The sequence below is a fragment of the Cariama cristata genome, unplaced genomic scaffold, assembly GCF_000690535.1.
Source record: "Cariama cristata isolate BGI_N322 unplaced genomic scaffold, ASM69053v1 scaffold2831, whole genome shotgun sequence".
Lineage (NCBI taxonomy): Eukaryota > Metazoa > Chordata > Aves > Cariamiformes > Cariamidae > Cariama > Cariama cristata.
Genome location: NW_009598502.1, coordinates 52,398 through 71,165, shown reverse-complemented (window position 1 = coordinate 71,165; position 18,768 = coordinate 52,398). Strand labels below are relative to the sequence as shown.

General features: G+C 39.7%; 1 protein-coding gene across 1 annotated transcript in view; it reads right to left on the bottom strand.

Annotated features, from left to right (window-relative positions):
* HECTD4 (HECT domain containing E3 ubiquitin protein ligase 4) overlaps positions 1–18,768 on the bottom strand; it is a 63,608-nt gene that overhangs the window by 4,941 nt on the left and 39,899 nt on the right. Inside the window, 22 exon segments of the mRNA XM_009709300.1 lie at positions 1,693–1,848; positions 1,991–2,110; positions 3,253–3,399; positions 4,023–4,213; positions 5,008–5,131; positions 6,033–6,139; positions 6,346–6,497; positions 6,579–6,802; positions 7,727–7,934; positions 9,672–10,975; positions 11,290–11,469; positions 12,453–12,658; positions 12,889–13,025; positions 13,341–13,546; positions 14,980–15,161; positions 15,749–15,909; positions 16,081–16,217; positions 16,348–16,485; positions 17,095–17,166; positions 17,169–17,217; positions 17,395–17,531; positions 17,993–18,230. Of these exon segments, the coding sequence (XP_009707602.1) occupies positions 1,693–1,848; positions 1,991–2,110; positions 3,253–3,399; positions 4,023–4,213; positions 5,008–5,131; positions 6,033–6,139; positions 6,346–6,497; positions 6,579–6,802; positions 7,727–7,934; positions 9,672–10,975; positions 11,290–11,469; positions 12,453–12,658; positions 12,889–13,025; positions 13,341–13,546; positions 14,980–15,161; positions 15,749–15,909; positions 16,081–16,217; positions 16,348–16,485; positions 17,095–17,166; positions 17,169–17,217; positions 17,395–17,531; positions 17,993–18,230 (4,576 nt within the window).

The window sequence follows — 18,768 nt, the reverse complement described above, 5'->3', positions numbered from 1 at the left end:
TGCTGAATTCCTAAGTGCTGCTTTGTCTTCCAGCACTCTACGTCTAAGACTAGTATACACATTTGTTACACCAGTTGGCCTGCAAATGGAATTCGTTACTTGATTAGAAGATGAGTGGTGCTGTCTTTGTAACAACGGAGCATTTCCACAGCTAAAAGCAGCGAGGCAACGCATCAGAAGTCATTACAGATGCGGAGCTGTGGACGTAACATTTCTCTCTTTATAGATAATGTCAAGAGCCACCACAGACCTTAAAAAGAAAAGAATTCCCCTTGAGAGAAGGCATCAAGGAGCCCTTAGTTCAGCTAATAGGTGCACACTTACAAGAATTTTCCTTTACACAATTTGATAGATGGCACTAGCTGGTAACATGAGAAGCGCATTTTGGGCTTTTCTTCTCTAACTCCATATACCCCCACGAATCTCTAAAAAAGACCTACTACCGTTAGCACACAGAGTCTGCATTAATTTCAATAGCGGCAATCAATTTTCTTCTTTGACGCACAGTTGATATTTGCCTTGATACATTATCAATTATTAAACAGATCTGCAAAGCAAGATTTTTCTCGGCTCTTGTTTAAATCAAGTCTCTTCCTGGAGCACATGCAACCCACATAGCATCCAAGGGAGCCAGCACCCCCAAAGAAAGTCAATATCCAAAACAGGCTGGACAGCATCCGCATAAAGAAGATCTTATGAAATGAAACCTCACAGATTAAAATAATACTGTCAAGAGAAGAGAAGGCATAACAATCTTGTTTAATAAAATAAGATTATTGCTCGACACTTTCTGTTGAAAAGCAGTACTCCTACGTCATGAGGAGTCTGTCTCTGTACTGGTTAAGTGAAATTAGGGCAGTTAATTGTCTATTCCTTTATGAGGTTCATTCTTTTAACCAGTCACATGAAAATTATTAAAGTGATTATAAGAAATACTGTACGTCTCCTCACAAAAATGAGGAAGATGCAGTTTTAATACTATTTACTGCAAAAATTAAGGACAGTTTTTAAAGCAACAAAACCCTTATCATACTTACCATCTCTTCAGCTTGGCTGGGACAAGCTGAAGTTCATACTTCTGACATCGAGCTGAAAACAATTCTCAAAACCACCTCACTTGGGCATGACCATTTTTAATTGTTAATGCTCGCATATTCCTTGACAGCTACGTTTGATAATGTATCCTACACTAGTATTTAATGGTATCTTAATCTATTTGCTACACAATCTCACATCACTTTAAAAATAAAAACCACAGTAGCATTACCCAGCTCATTACTAACAAGAAAGTACTTTAAAAAAAATAAATAATCTTTGTTATGTGCACAGTCTGGGTTTACCACGGCCAAGCATCAAAACAACCTGAAGAGACATTCTTATTAAATACTCCCCCCACACTTCAAACCACTAACTATTACTTTATTTACTTGCCCTAGTTAGCAAAGTCACATGCCCAGGCATGTATACTTCCTGCTGTATTAGTTAAAATACAAAAATTAACCATCTGGCTTGCTTAATTCTTGGAAGCTTCATTCTTTTCCATCTGCAGGACCACAAACACTGCAAAAGTAATGCTGCTCCTTAAAGTTAACATGAGCCAAATTCTGGTGAAAACTTGGATTCCACCTGGAGTAAGTTCTCATGACTGTACTTTATGTCACCCACGCTAGTAACCCTGTAATCCTGACTTACTTGTGCCATGAACCTCCTCCCCTGTGAACCGAATGTTGAAAGCATACGTAGGGTCTCCACCACTGGCAAGTTTAACACAGAGCTGTGAGGACGGCACACAGGCTAGCTGTCTTGCTGCCTGACAGAAATAGGAATTTTCTGAAGAACGGATCTCCCCTATTCAAAAACAAAAGAAAAAACATAAAATCCCCGTACTCAGAGTATTTTGCATTAATAAGCATCTGAGTTTGGTTAAACCAGATCTGACTTGTTGCAATGGATTAAAATGGATTTTGAGAAGGATAAACGTTTCCCATACCTCCAACGATTTCCAAGGGATCCAGGGTGATTTCGGGGGCTGCATGATCAGCAGTTCTTTGGACAGTGGCATTTAGCACTCTGTTCATTACAGTTACTTTTGTGTCATAAAAGATTAAACCTAAATAAAGAAACACATTTTGCTATGGTTAATCTATCCTTCTACAATCTTATTTTCTGAAATTCTCTCATGGACAATGGCAGAAAAATAATTTCACCTTCATTAAGCAGGTAAGAGACGGCTAATCCACCTTTTTTTTTTTTAAAGTATTTGTTACTAACGTTTACTGGAAGAAGTGCATCGGGTTAGAACACTGATGAACACAATTCTAGTGTTACATAAATAGATCCTAGCAGCTCCACCAGAACTTCTGTAAATCAGAAACACTTTGCCAAATAGCTTTCAGAAATCTCAGATATTTTGACAGTAAAGCCGGAGGCCAAAAAACATGATAAAAAATAGGGCTGTCACATTGCACCATAAATACGGGCTCTGTAAAGACAAATCTCTGAACATTCCTCACTTCCCCATACTGAGTTTACAAGTGTTTTTTTCTAGGTGGGCCAATATAAAAGCCTACTCACACACACTGACACCTTTGGTGAGTTCTGTATCTTCTCCTTCAGAAGAAAACAAGTTTGGGAAATATAATGACCTAAATCTTGCTTTTGTTTTTTGCCTAATGAAGGCTTGTAAAAACTATTTTAAATGCTGACACACGGTAAGTATTGTCTTGATCTCTCTAATTCTACAGCTTCAGTGACAATGAGGATGCCAACATGTCCTGGGACTTCCACCTGATCTGCTTCTTGTTGACTAACAAAGAATTTTAATTTATGGATAATTCCAAAAAGATAAAGGCATGTTTGAAGGCCACCCACAGACAGAAAAGATGAGCCAGCTCCCTCCATGGTCAAGAAAGGTGTACAGTGTCTATTAACTACTTGCAAGAATAATCCCCCTCGCCTTTAAAAAACAAACTAAGAAAAAGAGAAAACTCCCACACTGAGAAGTGCCCTTGCTGTGTTTTGGCTGTCACCTCAGACAGACTGTGTGCCAGCTTATTGGGCTGAGAACAAAGCCAATAAGCCTTTGGTGGCACACTGAAACCACTCACTATCTCACTTTCCCTCTGCCCTCCATGTTCTCTTTTCTGCCACGTGTATACACGCATTAAAATCTTCTGCAAAATGTACTAACAAATTCCACCTGGTGCATCCTGCAGCCTTTCAGGCAACAACCGTGTTCCCCAAGAAACTGACCTTTGGCCTCTTGCAGTAACGCAGCAATACTATTAGCGTACATCTCAGTCTGCCGGAGCTCCACCAGTGGTAAGAAGAACGTCTCCAATGTTGTATTTAGAGACTGAAGCAGGGCAAACCGTAGGCGTAGACTTTCAACGGGAACATCTGAGGCGGGAAACATCGAGACAGAGAGATAAAGAGATTCCCTACCTACTGCAAAGTCCATCTTCCCAGCAGATTCAGTCCAGGAGCTGCACAAGCTTCCTTCTAAAGCAGCCCCTCCTGATCCCCGCACATCAACAAGCAGGCTGAAGATGCAAGAACAGCCGTGATCTGTGATGTTCCTTCCTGGATCTCAAGTCTCTGGGTGTCTGAGTCCAGCATCTTTCATCATCACTGAATTTGCATTATCTGGAGACCCTCTTAAAGGAACTTAGTGCTTAGAACAGAATTTAGGCAACTGAAGTCTGCTTAGGCCCAGAACTGAAATCCAATCTTCCTTCCCCCTGCAAGCTGACCTCACCAGATATCTTCCTGCTCCAGCCTGACCTAGGAGGTATGCTCGGAGAGCAGAGGACAGTTGCAGTGCATTTCTAACAGTGCTGCCAAAGGCACCGTGGTGCCCAAGCACACCTAAGGAGAGAGGAGACCTAGACTCAGCATTCCTCTCGGCCCACAGAGGCTCCAATCTGCAGCCTCCCAAGGAACGGCCCGACTACCAGGTCATTCAGGAGCACTACCCAGCTCTCCTGTTGAGGAAAGCCTCTATGCAAACAATCTATACATACTCAACAGACAGGAAATTCTGGGGTCTGCTGCATCAGCTGGATCCAAATAAACTTCATGGGGATGGAGTCGTGCTGGTGTAATTGCAAGGTGACGACAAAGCCTGTTAATATACTGGACAAGGGCTACATCCATTTCCAGTGTCCATTTCCGGGATGCTTTCTGAGCATGTCTTGCATCAATGCAGGCACACCTGAAATATAAAAGGCGTAAGACCTGTTGAAATGTAAGTGCAGCATTGCTTACTAAGAGCATGTTGAGCACACCACCAGGAAACTTGTTCTACTTCTCACCCCTTTTCTTAAGCTGAACTGTTTCATTACAAAAAATTCCAGTTTGAGAATAAGAACTGATCTATGACCAACCTTGCCTCACTGTTATTAAATAAGAAAAAAAAGTAACTGCCTACTAAACTTACTTACTGCACTATCTTCTTTACGCTCTGAATTGGATACAAGGGAAGCGGATGTGGCAATTAGCTTGTGGCTTGACACAGGGAGATAAGGAGGATTCATTTAAGGGATTTTCTTCCTGTACAATATTAACAAGGAAGTAACCATTCCCTCTTCTACATTACTACTGACCCAGTAACAATACTGCCAGTTTAAACAATTACCCAATGTATGAACAGAAAGCTGCTGTGGAAAGAAACCAGACAGAGCCGGATGGATCTACAATACTCATCAGGCCAATTTATTATACAGTTTGGAAGCTATAAAGGACAGTACGGCATATGATTTTGTTAGCTATGTTGTGTAAAAGAAAGTCAGGAACCTGCATTTTGACAGCATAGCGACTCTCTTAAAGCATGTTTTAAGAAAATAATCAACAATTTTCTCTACAGGTCTTGCAGCCATGGATAGAAGTTTGCATGTTACTAACACACTGGTTAAAACTACCTGGAGTAGGAACACTTGGGATCAAGTGTTTTTGAAGTGAGCACAATTAATCAGTATCACTTTTGCAAAAAAGATTTGCAAAATTTACCTTTCAAAATGTAGATCATATCCACAAGACAGAATAGCTCTCCACACGCTACGGATATCCTGTTTAGATCGATCAACCACAAATCTGTGAAATCCATCCAGTGTCAAATACTTCTCCTCAGGAACTGACAGCAAAGATACGACCATCAATCAGTTAATGGTTCACTATGAAGTCTGCACACGACGCAGGAAAACGGTCAGTATATGAGATGGGTATCTGCCAGCTTTCTCTGGGTTCTACCCATCCCACTATGGCTCATTTCTCAAGTAGTTCTAAACATCGCACTATTCAGGTCCAATCTGGCCTTCAGTAAATGGCACTCAATTCTTGCCTCTCAAGGACACAAATCCCCCAGCTGCTCTCTAGAATAGCTCCACCAATACATCTAACCAGGTAGCAAAGATCCATACTTGGCTGAATGCTGAAATTCCCCTCTTCTGAACTAACCTGGCGTTTCCTACAGTGAAGAGCAGAGTCCAAGCTCATGTCTATTCACTCTTCCACCTGACTACAGAAAGAAATATCAAGCAAGACTCTGGAACTAAGCCCTGTCATGGCATGGCTATGCTGTCTCCTCCATGGATGGACTAGTTATGAGGCACCTGAAGCTCCTCTTTCATCCAATGTTCCTCTTGTAACTTGATAACTTTCCTATATAAGTTGAGAAACACGATTTAAAACTACCTAGTTCAACCCCATGATATTCTAATTCCCCACTATACAAAAAAAGCCTTGAAATTATACTTCTTAGGAAGTCAGTATCTACCCAATGTATTCACACGGTCTATGCACACTGTTGTGTGAATTGCATGAGCATGGTTTGCTCTCACTGATATCAATCAGTCCAGATTACAAGTATGCAAATAAAAGCAGCATTTTAAATCACTATTAAAAAAAAATTCAGTTAGCCTCATTAAAACAAAGACAAACCAAATTTATTGTGACATCATATAAGTATGCCAATAGAAAAAATGTATTTCTTTTCTACGATGTAATACTAGGGAAAAATTATGTACAGCTACTACCTTCCTGTTTCTTTGTGGGAGATTTTTCAGGGTCCTTCTCTTCAGGTTTGCTCTTCTCAGCAGATTTTGGCTTTACAGTAGGTTTCTTCTCACTTAAGGCTGTTCGGCTAAGGGACAAAGTGAATGTTAGGATGAAAGTTTTCTTTCATCTGTTCAAGAAACCAAAACATTCCTTCAAGGTCTTTTATAACCTCAGAGTTGCATTTCTCTCTTTCAATCCACACATGGAAATACAGAGGAGAAGGAATAAAAATCTGGATTCCTAAAGAGAAATCAAATCTTTTGCAACTGTCAAAAGGCTGAAGACACCAACCTGACACTATTGAGCATAGACTTTTCCTTTGTAGGTGGTTTAGTAACTGGGCGCTTGGTGCTCACAACTTTCACTGGATGCTGTTCTTTGCCCGCCTTGTTGTACTTGCTCTTGTCAAATTTTGGTTTGGGCACACCGTATTTCCTTAAAATCTTGCAACACAGAAAGTGAATAATTACCCAATGCTTTCAAGTTAGACAAAAAGATGCTGAAAATAGTTTTCAAAGCACTACCTGAGTAAGCTGGTCCTCTAGCACTTTCTTTGGAGGGCGGACATTTGTGAAAAACACATGAAGAAGGTTTCCAGGAGTCTGAGAATTTATCTGCTCTTTACTAAGATAGATATCAGCAACCTTAATGGGTTTCGCTGGAGTTAGGCTTAGCATTTGCTCAGAATGGATGCAGCTTTTAAATATTTCTGTAAGGACTTCCCGAGCACCTGGGACCAATTTCTCACCTAATTAAAAAAAAAGGCAATATAATACAAAATACCACTGTTTAGAATTTGAAATGTGAAAAAACATTTTGCATTTAGCTAAAACGTTGTATCACATGCCACTGAGATAGAAAATCACTTAGAAAAACTCTACTAGCAGACCTGACCTTTCTGCACTGTAACACCCATTTATGATAGAGAATTGAATGCCTTCTCCTGTTTTGGCCACATACTGTAATTATTTGAGTGACTATAGTGGCAATAAAGTAGATTATTTATGATGCCAGTATAACAATTATGTTGTATAGGTACACACTGACACCTATCAATTCAACCAGTAGCCAACTGAACTTCCTCCAAGTATTATCCTCCCCTGTCCCTTGATTCAGGATTCTGGCCCGTTCCAGAGGTATTAGGGTCTGTACAGCTTTCACATTGTCAGAGAATATAAATTACTAGCTGTTCTACTTGAACAGTTTCTGCTCTAAAATTATGCTGTCTAACAGTGGTAAATTATTACAGTGGCTATTTTCTCAAAAAAGTCACAAAACAACTCAGTTTTTTGGGTTGGTGGGGAGTTTTTTGTGGGTGTTTTTTTGTTTTGGTTTTTTTTTGTTTTGGTTTTTATTTTGGTTTGGGGTTTTTTGTTTGTTTTTTGTTTGTTTGTTTGTTTTTCGGGTTTTTTTTGTTCGGGGTTTTTTTTTGGTTTTGTGGGTTGTTTTTTTTTTACTGTTTGATTAGCAGTGAGGACAGTTGAGCAATGTTCAGATTGCAAATAACTGCTTGCCAGCTGATGAGAGGGAGGAAATTTGGTTGAAATTACTCCCTGGCTCCCCCTCAATGAGTCATAGCAAATTTACATGAGCAAGGAGAATCTGACCCCTGTATGTCCCAAAAAACCCGCACAATATAAGTGAGATATTTGCCAATATGAAAACCACATACCTTTTATTGACTTATCATTGAAATAATCTTCTAGTGCTGGGCTCCCTTGTGTGTCAAATAAACTCTGATTTACAGTAGAAACAGTTAAAATCTCTTCAGTTGACATTTCCATCAGTTCATCTTCACCATCCAGACTTGACAAACCAATGAGATCACTACTATTAAACAGACTGGCTCGGATTTTCTCTATTTTAGCTCTTGACCTTATCTGTACAAATAATGAAATTAGTTAACAGGAATTCTGACAAAACAAATTAACTTCCATTTATATGAATTTGGGTCTTAAGCTTTCTCCCCTCCCCACATAGACAATTGCTATTGCATCTCTTCCAACATTCTTCTACATCTATAATTTGATACTAGAATTCGGGTTCAGTCTAGAAAACATACTTTGTAAGAACACCTGGCCACTGAAATCACCATGCTGCGAGGTAATCAGGCACAGCTCTGAACCTGCTATTCCATTTCTTTGTCTGCCAGCAGCCCTTAGAAATATAAGATACGAAGCTGAAAGTTTCAGATAGGTAACCTGTCATTATTTGCAACTCTGCTGTCCTTGCTTCAATTCTCCATTTAGAAAAATACACCTAAATTAGCACAGACCTTCAAGTCTCAACTACACAAACTGGGAACAGGAACAGTAACTTCCTTTGATTCCGAGAATAACTCCATGCATCATTATCAGAGCAGCTACAGACTTGGAGTAGGTTTCAATGTGAACATGCTGACAGCTCTCTGTACACACTTTATGGTTTAATTCAACTCTAGTGTTTTCATGTCAATTAAGAATAGCAACTGAAGATTTTCTGTCTGAATAAGCCGATTTTCTTCTAAAAGGGAAGCTGATACGATCCCAGACTATGCAAAAATGTCTGTCTACATTCACAAGCTACCAGAAACGGCTGTGCTTTTGCAAGCTTCTGATAAATCTGCAGCATGCAGTCAGTGTAACAACAGAGAGGAAGGATTCTTGTGCATAGCTGAAAACCTGGAGTGATCTGGCATCAATGCCAACCACCCACAATGCTTTTAAAAATTAATTTGGAACCAGACATCGACAAAATTTATCATCTCTTCTAAAGTAACTTCATAGAAGAATCTGTAGATGGTTTAAAATATGCAAGAATGTAGTCATTAAACATCAAATAATTGCTTTGCAAGTCAAACCAAAGGGCCACCTATCTCTAAATTAGTCTCCAGCAGTGACCAGTAGCAAATCTTTGAAGAACGTTACGTGAAAGAGGAAATAAATAGAGCTTTTCCTTTACATATCCTCTCAGCCTCTAGAAATCTGCAGTTTAAAGATTTCCTAAGTTGAAGGCAGCATTGACTGCTGTGCTTAATAGCTACCACTACACACAGCCTCCATAAACTTAACCCCTTAGGAATTCATTTATACTCTTGGCTTTTGCAACGCTTTGAGGCAATGAGCTCTACAACTTGGAACATGCAAGAGTACTCCCTTCTGGTTTAAAACTGCTACTTGGTAACTCTTACTAGATCCCCTCTGTCCTTTCAGTGGAGACAGCGGATGCTTCAAAGACCATGAACGATACCAAGAAAGCCAAACGGAGAATAAAGTTCTGTGTTCCTCAGCCATCCTGTCCAAGCTGAGAACTCCTCATCTCCCTAGTCTCGCGTGCACATTGACATACATTTATTCTGCACCCATGACCTACGCTGAGCTGCACCTTGCTAACAGTACCTTTCACTCTCTATCATTCAAGCTGTGGCCTCAGTCAAGCAGAAGAATTTTTACAGAAGAAAACATACAGCACACTTTTTCCTTAACAGTCAGATCATAGTGTTACACACAAATCACAAAAAGGACAGTATTTCTCCAAGCCAAAAGTTGGGGGGAAAAAAAAAAAGTTACTAGAATCAGACCTCATTCTTTCAGAAAAGCTGACCCAAAAGGCACCCTCTCCTGACTGAAGGCTATTACCTCCACTACAGCAAAACCTTTGATGGGCCGTGACAGAAGCGGCTGATTGTCCAGAGATGTAACCGTGTACATTGACCCAACATCAGACACAGATGCTGTTTCTACATTGTCAAGTGGTTCCCCGAGGCTGCCAAGGCTGCCAAGGCTTCCAGTACTGCAGTGTGAAAGATCCAAACTCTCCTGGCTGGAAACAACATGCGGCTCTAGCAATCCTGGTGGGATGGCCAGTTCCAGTCCAGCTTGAAACTGGTCAACTGAGATATCACTAACAGTCCGAGATATACACTGCGAGCTGCAGAGGGAAGCCTGGCTTGTAGATGCTGAAGCGCTAACACTCATGGCAGGCGTGACACTGCTAGAGCTGCTGATATCCAAACTGTCTGCGCTACTTGAAACAGTTGGTTTTTCCAGTTCAGTTCTGCATTCTCCTCCTTCCGCTTTGTCCTTGATTTTTTTGGGATCCTCTTCCTGCAAAGGGATGTAGATCTCATCTTTGAAGACTCCGCCATGTGCGTTACATGCCTTTCTGATTGCACTTCTGACTGTACTCTCCTCCAAGTGAGTTGGTATTCCAGAAATGACAAGCAAGCGGCTATGAGCTGTGGGACCTACTAGTGCTTGACATGCATCTGCTACAGCATCATTTGTCACACCCAATCCTTGCGGATCCTTTTTAGTTAAGTGCCTGAGAATTATAAGCAGAGTCAGTGCTCTATGAAACCATAACATATCCTCAGGCTTGCTTCCTCCTATACTGAGGATTGCAGCATCTGTTTCAGCAGCTCTGGATGAAGATCGTTTGCCTGAAGAGGATGTCTTTTCCCGCTTCATTTTGACTTTTTTCCTCTTCGACAGCAAGCTTGGACTCTGTGGTGTCTGTCCTGGAGAAGACGAAGATGAGGACGAAGAGTCACTAAGATTTGGGGCACTTGTTGAAGACATCACATTAGCTGTTACACTCATATTGATAGGTAAGGTTACTTCTGCGACAGCAAGGCAGACTTCCATCAGAGCATGAAAGTACGTTGAAAATCTTCCTTGGTCAGCCACTCCAACACCAGAACCACCGCACGCATTTCCAGACACCCAGTTCTGTGTTTCCTCATCATACAACTTGTGAAGTTCTGACTGCAGAGCCATAAGCATTGCTAGACAGGGATTTAGTTGAAGGGCAATAGAAGATGACAATCCTGTTGGATTTTTTTTCTGCTCCAGATTGTGAATTTTGCGAAGCAACTCAGCCAAGAGATGAAAGATTAATTCCTTCACACATGCTGCCATGTCAGTTGTCCAGAGAAAGTTCCCTGTGTGTGGAAGGCAAGACAGGGGAGTCAGCAGTATTTCATGTTAGTAGCTTTATAACATGAGTCGCAAGAGTAACATTAAAAAAAGCACAAAAAAAGGTCATTTCAATGGCTGTATGTCAGCAGTAAGAAAGACAGGAAGGCTATTCCAAGAACTGCCTATCAACAGAAAAATTCTGGAGTTTGAAGAAAATGTCAATAAAATGGAAGAGCTCAGAAATACTCTGTGACTGTAATGTTCTTTCCTTCCTAAACTCTCCATCTGAGCCAGCATATTATTGGTGCTTATTACTAAGTAAATACTGCATTCTCACCTAAAAATTCCACTACTTGCAAGAGAACTGAAGCAGGAATAGTATCCAGTTCGTCTTCTGATTTTCCATCCCCATCTTCCAATTTCCAAGTTAACAGCTGTTCTGTGAATGCCATTGCCAGGGGGAATTCAAGGGGAAGAGAATGCAAGACCAACACAGCTCCAGGAGGAGGAGATACTCCTAAGCAAAAAGGTCAAAGCAAATACTTATCATGACTCTAGGCATTGGTAAAGTAAAAGCAGTAACATTTTTTAGGATTTTTTTTTGAGGCCAAATTTATGCAAAGGGAGAATTTTCTCTATCAAGTACCTTGTAACAAACAAATAGGAATGCTTGTCTGTAATAAGTTGATAGATTCTATAATTATAAATGTCCAGATAACATTTTGTTTACATGGCATACAAAATAGAAATATTTTTAGCCTGTATATATCTAAATACACATAGGACTTTCACAAAACCATTTATTTGTAGTATGATGTGTCTGATCAGTATTGAGAAAAATATCAGAGGTGCTGTAGTTCAGCAAAAGAACTTAAGGACCTCCAATGGAAAGTTTTAAGAGCTTCCTGCACTCAGTCACCTTCACTAGTCTAAATAAATCACACTCTCTCCCCTTTAGGCTGGAAAAGTAGAAAAGAATATTAATGACTGCTCTTGTTGAGAAGTCGGGATGATCTATGTATTAATATACTGCACATACATATTATTCTGCATATTAAACGGTCCTACAGTCACCTACAAAAGCAAAAAAAAATAAAAATTAATCTCCATCTGAAACACAGCATCTCAAACAGCAAAAGCACCAACTTGAACGCTGCAGAAATATTAAAAAACATGGCTTTGTAAACTCCTGGAACACAAAAATCAGAAAAAAAGCAGATCCTGACAGATTTAACAGAACTAACAAAAACAGTCAGATGGCTTCCAAAGTTTATAAAACCATGCTTTCTTGGTTAAGAATGATTGCATATTTCTGCTAGAACACACTTCTTAATACTTTGTACAAAAATACTGTCATAACCGATGGTAGGACTGGTGACAATACAGGAAGGTCGTACAGAGGCAATGATGATGCTTGTCTCACTTCCAAGAATACAGTTTAAAAGTTGGAGTTCTTTTGGTGTTTTTTTCTGTCTTATTTTGGTTCTTTTTTTTTTTTACCTAGTTTGATGTGGACCTTGTCCGTAGGAGTGATCACTGAAGGGTACTGATTAGTAGTTGGGGGAGGTGTTAGGCCTGTGTTGGTCGGAGAGGCATCTCGAGGATAGCACACTGCTTCGATTAGGTTTAACTGACCGTTCCTTTTAACTTTATGCCCAAGCCCATAAACAAGCACTCGAGCCCACGGAGCTTTATACAGGGATGAACTAAGAAAAGAGCAAGAACAGTTTGGTTAGACTGTAACTAGCTACCAAAAATCCCAACCCAATCACAGAAAGCTGAAACACTCTGTGGTATTTATCCCACCACCCAGAAAATGAGCCTCCGAGAAGAGAAAAATCTATAAAAAAAAAGCAAGCAACTACATACTCAGGTTTCACAGAGGTTTAGCGGTACATCTTTAATCTTTGCCACTCTTGGTCCCTCAATTACTTACTCTTTGCGGAATCCAGACTGACTTTCCTTACAGGACACAATTACGAATGCAGCCCCAGGAAAATTAACATCCATATTGACCTTGGATTCTGAGATTGGGAATTCTTCAGCATTTTTTTTTAACTGTTCTGGTGCCGTCTGTAACATAACATTTCATAATGAAAGCCTCCCAAGCAGCAGCAGCAGCAAACCACCTCCCTCTTCTTTTTTCAAATGAAATATAGCATTGTAAATAATGACATAGTGTGAGGCCACTTCATTTTAACATGATCCAGAGTATTGCTGTTGCTTGTGGTTTCAACAAACCCACTATGATCAGAATAGGAACACAATCTTTCCAGAGAAACAATTCTGTGTGAGGGACAGTATTACGGAAGTTAAAATCACACATAAAGCAAGAGCTCCTTAGAATGAAAAACAACACTGCTCATAAAACATTACTAGATATTTTACCTGCAAAAAGGAGCAGATCTGTTTAGTGAGGTCTAACAGACTCTCTTCTCCTTGATGCAGTGTCCGAGTAATGGCAACAGTAAGCCACTCTCTGATGGCTTGTGAATTGCCCTGGTAGAAGAGGTCTGTGGCAGCACAGTTCTGGGAATGGACGCAGTGTTGCAGGGACTGGGCCAAAAGAATAGAACTTGAACTGATTGTTCCATCTGTAATAACAAGAAAGATATGACAAATTTGGAGATCACTTCAACACGTTTATGTAGCCTGTGAAACAGACAGTGGAAAGAAGTTTTAAGACACTTGGAAGATAACACGCCTCTATTTCCACTCCTGAGCAAGTGTAAAACTCCTCCCAAAGGTCAGCAGTAGAAAGGATCCACCCAAGACTAGACTTGCACACCTGACAGAGTTGGTTGCAGATGGGATGGCCCTCTAAATGCCAGCTGTGTTCTTCACCTGCCTTAAGCCAACCCTTAGGGAGGTCTGCCAGACATACACAGCACTGTAGGTTCACAGCTGCCTTATTTTGTCCCATGTACGAAGGCAGGCATATTTCAGTTTACTGCATACATACAATGAGCACAAGTGACTAGAAGCGCTTTCTTCCCCACTCATTCTAGATGAGGTGAAAGCGGCTTTATCTGTTCTCAAGCTTTCCCCAGATATGAACAAGATAGCTTTTGGGCGACTCCGAGTGGGTCACAAGCCCCAACATCTCATGGCTGTCATTCTGGAGCTGATGGGAGAAGTCAAAGAACAAAAAAGCGCAGTGCACAAAGGAGTGGGCAATTCACCAAAATGCCAGTTTGGAAACTGCATGTATTAGTAAGACTTGAATTAGAAGTATTTTAAAGAGGAAAAACTAAATAAAAGCTTGTAAACCTATTCTCAAAGCCATGCAAAGTAGTGCTGTACTCTGCAAGAGGATCTTTTACAATACGGCATCTGTTAGAGGTAGCCAAGTTTCAAAGTAACTGGAGGAGGGAACAGGACTCTTTCCAATGGTAAATAATTACTTTCAATTATTAGTAGCCTATATTTAGCACTTCCTACTTCCTCCTTATGCTCCAGCCACGTTACACACATTTTTTTTGCATGCAGAATAGCTTTCTCACGATAATTGTCTTTGTTAACACTCACTTGAATTAGCCAAAGATTCTTTTCCATGATTCAGCACATACATTCTCTAACCAGATCTGTGACTCCAGTAGGAAAAGGACAAACCACTTTGTGAAATGAAGAAGAGTTCAATTTTGAAAACTGTGAGACCCAACTGGCATTTAGTTTTATTGCTCTGGATTCAAACTATAAAACAGTCTCAATTTCTTACAAGTATCCCATATGGATACCACCCCCGCCCCCCAGTAAACAGAAGACCACCGATGACAAAGGGACAGAGGCACACTGAATGGAATATTAGGAGGGACTCTGAACTCTCTTGAACACTTTTAATTAGATCATTAGCAAGAATTTCAGTTTAGTGCCCTATCACTAAGGTCAGGAGTCCATTGAGACATTTTTTCAAATACCATCATTATTAATTAATCAATCAATAAGTGCCAAATTAATTAGATTTTTTTCTTTTGCCTCCAGAAAACTAACGTACCAGAAAAAAGCCATGACAAAAATTAGTGTTTACCAGGAAGAGGTGGTGCAAGAAGTTGGTTAGATAGCAACTGCAGGTGCTCCAGAGTGATATCACGGATAGCAGGAATATGAAACAGCCGAGTAAACATATGTGGAGATTTGGGGGCAAAAATATTGAGAAGAGCCATACGGCAGTATAGCTTGGCCAGAGAAGCTTCACTTCGCAAAAGCTCTCTAGAAAACACAAACATTGAAACATAAAATTACTTCACCACACTTAAAATAAGCCATATCCAGCAACCTGCCCCTGAATTCAAACATATATACCCAATTATTTAAAAGGTTCAAGTACACCCAAATCTTTCTTGTTCACTTAAGATAGCACTCAGCCCACCTAATTCTGGTACCAAATTAAGGCACCTGAATTAGAAGCCAACTCTCCACAGAGTTAGTCAAGAGTTCTTGAGCTTTTAGATAGCAACTGACTGATGGGACAAGAAACCTAACCTTCAAGGAAGGTACCTGTTAGACCAGCATGTATAAAAACACTTTCACATGACTAAGTAAAATTCTTCCAACAAGACAAATATAATAAATTCCCTTTATTAAAAAACAAACAAACAAAAAAAATCAGAACCCCACTACCCGTTAAAACAGTAAGATTTAATGAATCTTTGTCAGCTTTAATCCAACAACTACAACAAAATTCAGAGGTTTACTACTGCTTAAAACAAGGTGGTAGTAGACAATCATACCATAGAAAATGCTATAGATCAAGTCAGATAATAGAAATGTCTTCTAACTACATTTCTGTTTTTTACCTGTGAATTTGGATATTGGTATTATCCAGGGTAACCAAGCCGTTAGTTGCAGTCCTCCTGTAACCAGCTGGCGGCCTTTCTAACATGTCAATAGGATACCAGTACCTTACCAGAACTCCTTCACTTCTGAGGTATGTCTCGACTTGTACCAGTTCATTTACCTGGAACACCAAAACCAACACTGTCAATAAACACAGTAATGAGAGTACTTTTTTGCCTTCAAAAAGAGCACCAAATCAGAATTCTAGACCAGTTTAGTACACTTAATCATATTTGCGCACAGATGTGTGATGCTGATACATTAAAAGCTTTCCCAATGTATCTTTACTCACTGAATCAACATCCAGAACGACACCATGAAGACCGAATGTCTTCAGCATCCCACGAATAGCGAACTTGGGTAAAGCTGTTCCAACAGCACTACTGGTAACGTTGTTACTGTCAGGAGAGCGAGTCACCACTGTGAGACCTGGTGAGAAAGGGATAACGCAATTTTTAAGGTACAGCATTTTCCTCAGACAATTTATACAGTAGATCCCAAGTACTAGAACCCCTTAGCTTTTATTTTCCCCTCAAGATACTTCTTTTGCTGACCTTACCTTTTCGTACTTTATCAATTGTAAATTTGTTTGCTTCATCTTTGATATCCTCGATAGTAGGAAGGTAGAGGTCTCTCGGGATGCCACCGTTTTCCTCGTAGAGGAATTCTACAGTTTGTCGTGCTATATCAACCATTCCTGGTAGACAGAAGGGAGTGCGAGTTATTTCCCCAGCCACTTAAAATAAGTTCTTATTCTCATTAACATCATAAGCAGCTGAGCTATCTAACCACTTAAATATTCTTTCAGTCAGGCTGATAGGTAGTGGAACTTCCCTGAGAGACACTTGTATGCTTCTCATTAGAGCTCAGAATTCTCACTTTGCTCTCACTGTGACTTTCCCACAAACAGGCCATCTTGCCAGAACTGTATTCATTCACAAATCCCCCGTTATTAAAATGTTTCTCAAAAGTTTTGCATCGATATAGTCATAGACAGAAAATGCATGTAGATAATTTCTTCCCAAACTATTACTCCAAAGTATTTCTGCAACCACGTCACAGCAGCACAACAAATTCTGCCACTATTTCTAAAGCCATTTTCCCTATTAAATTATCCAACTTAAGTAAAAGCGTTAAAGAAAATTTATCACAAAATAAATCCTAAGTACTTGACGAAAACAGCAAGTGATTTTTTTTCTTTAAATTTTCCAGCTCTAAATACAGTAAAACACAAGAAACACAGGTGTTTATCTTCACACTTATTGTACATCATATAAAACATACATGAAAATAAACATAGCCATACCTAACTGTAAAGCTCCTTTAATCTGATCCAGTCCAGACTTCCTCTCAGCCTCATTACGGAATCTTCTTTTTTTGGGAAAACTTTAGTTTCCCAGGCTTTAACCAACAAGGCATAGTGATCCTCCTACAAAGATGGAAGTTATTTAGAACACCATGAAGAATGAAAAGTTAACAGCAGCTATATTTTCCTTAAGAAAGCACGGACAACCCTTCTGTGGCACAACTTAAAAATCTCAATTTTTATACAAGATCTGTATTTAGACTACAAGTTATAGCAGACAGAGCTTGCCATGTTCCTCACCCGGGGAATATCATCATCGTCATCATCATCACTTTCATCATCTGCAATAGGAGGGGGATGAGGATCGGGGCCTGATGTGATAAAGTTCTCATAGCTTAGTTCCATTTTATAGTGGCAAGATGTGTCACTGTCATACTCTGCAAAATACATACGGAAATAATGAGATAATAACGTACTAGAAGGCATGCAAAAACATTCCATGAGGTTTTTGAGATCTATTGCATTCCATGGTCCCCAGTCAGCGTGTGGAAATGTAATGCGTTTTGACATACCATAACCAATTGGCCGATTCAATCAACTATAACATCTTATTGTATTCAAAGCCCTAATAAAATAATTTCTTATTGCAGTTGCACTAATTAAGAATAATTTGTGCATCCATACAAATGAAGACCAAAGTAAGATTTTTTTTTTTTAATTGCCTTGTCTAAAATCAAATAACCATGTATTTGACAATGCCTGTGGTACTGCTTTACCTAAATAGGCAGTACCTAAGGACTGCAGCCAGGATGTGCTTAAATCCTATTTAATTGATTGTAATCTCTCCTGAAAGAGATTTAAAAAAAAAAAAAAAAAAAAAAGGTTAATAATCACTTACGTTGCTGAGCCGTAGCAACAGCAGCAATTCTACAAGGAGGTCCATGGGTCCCAGGATCAGAAGCTATGCTGGTGCCAGCATCGTTATCACTATCAGAAGCCATGGCAAAAGGCAACGCTTCAAAGTTGGCACTTATTTCTTCAGCTAGGTCAATACACAGATCAGCAGCATTCCTGTGAGCTTGTCCTTCAGCATAAGCAAATTGGCGAGATCCAAAGTTTGCACGGACTTTCGTGTTCTGAAGGAAGATGCACATAAAAGCACTAAGAAGAGTTGTGGATTGTTTTGATCCTTCTCTTTGCTCTTTTTAAAAAACTCAGCCAAAGGGACAAGCTAATCACATCTCCATGCCATATGGTTTTCCCAGCATCTCTAGCTATAAAACTGAGTGCAGCAGGGAAAGTATTAAGCTTCTAAACACAAACTTTGAACTTGGCTTTTTTCTAGCTTCAAGATACAGCATACTTAGCTAGTATACTTTGAAGCAAGATCACTGCTGTGAAGGAATACTAATAGAAGGGCTACTAGCACAGAATAATGCCATCTCATCAAGCCAGCTGCACATTAGTGTCCTAATAGGCAGAAAAAGTTAAAAATAATGACAAAACATATATGCACCTGGGAAGTGTAATGGAATACCTCAACCTAACTCAATAAAGCTAAAAACTATCACACTACTTTTTCACAGAAAGGTAAGTAGGTTCAATACTTTATATAATGTTTTAAGTATTTCTGAGAGAATATATATCAACCAACATTCTTTCTGTTAAAAACTT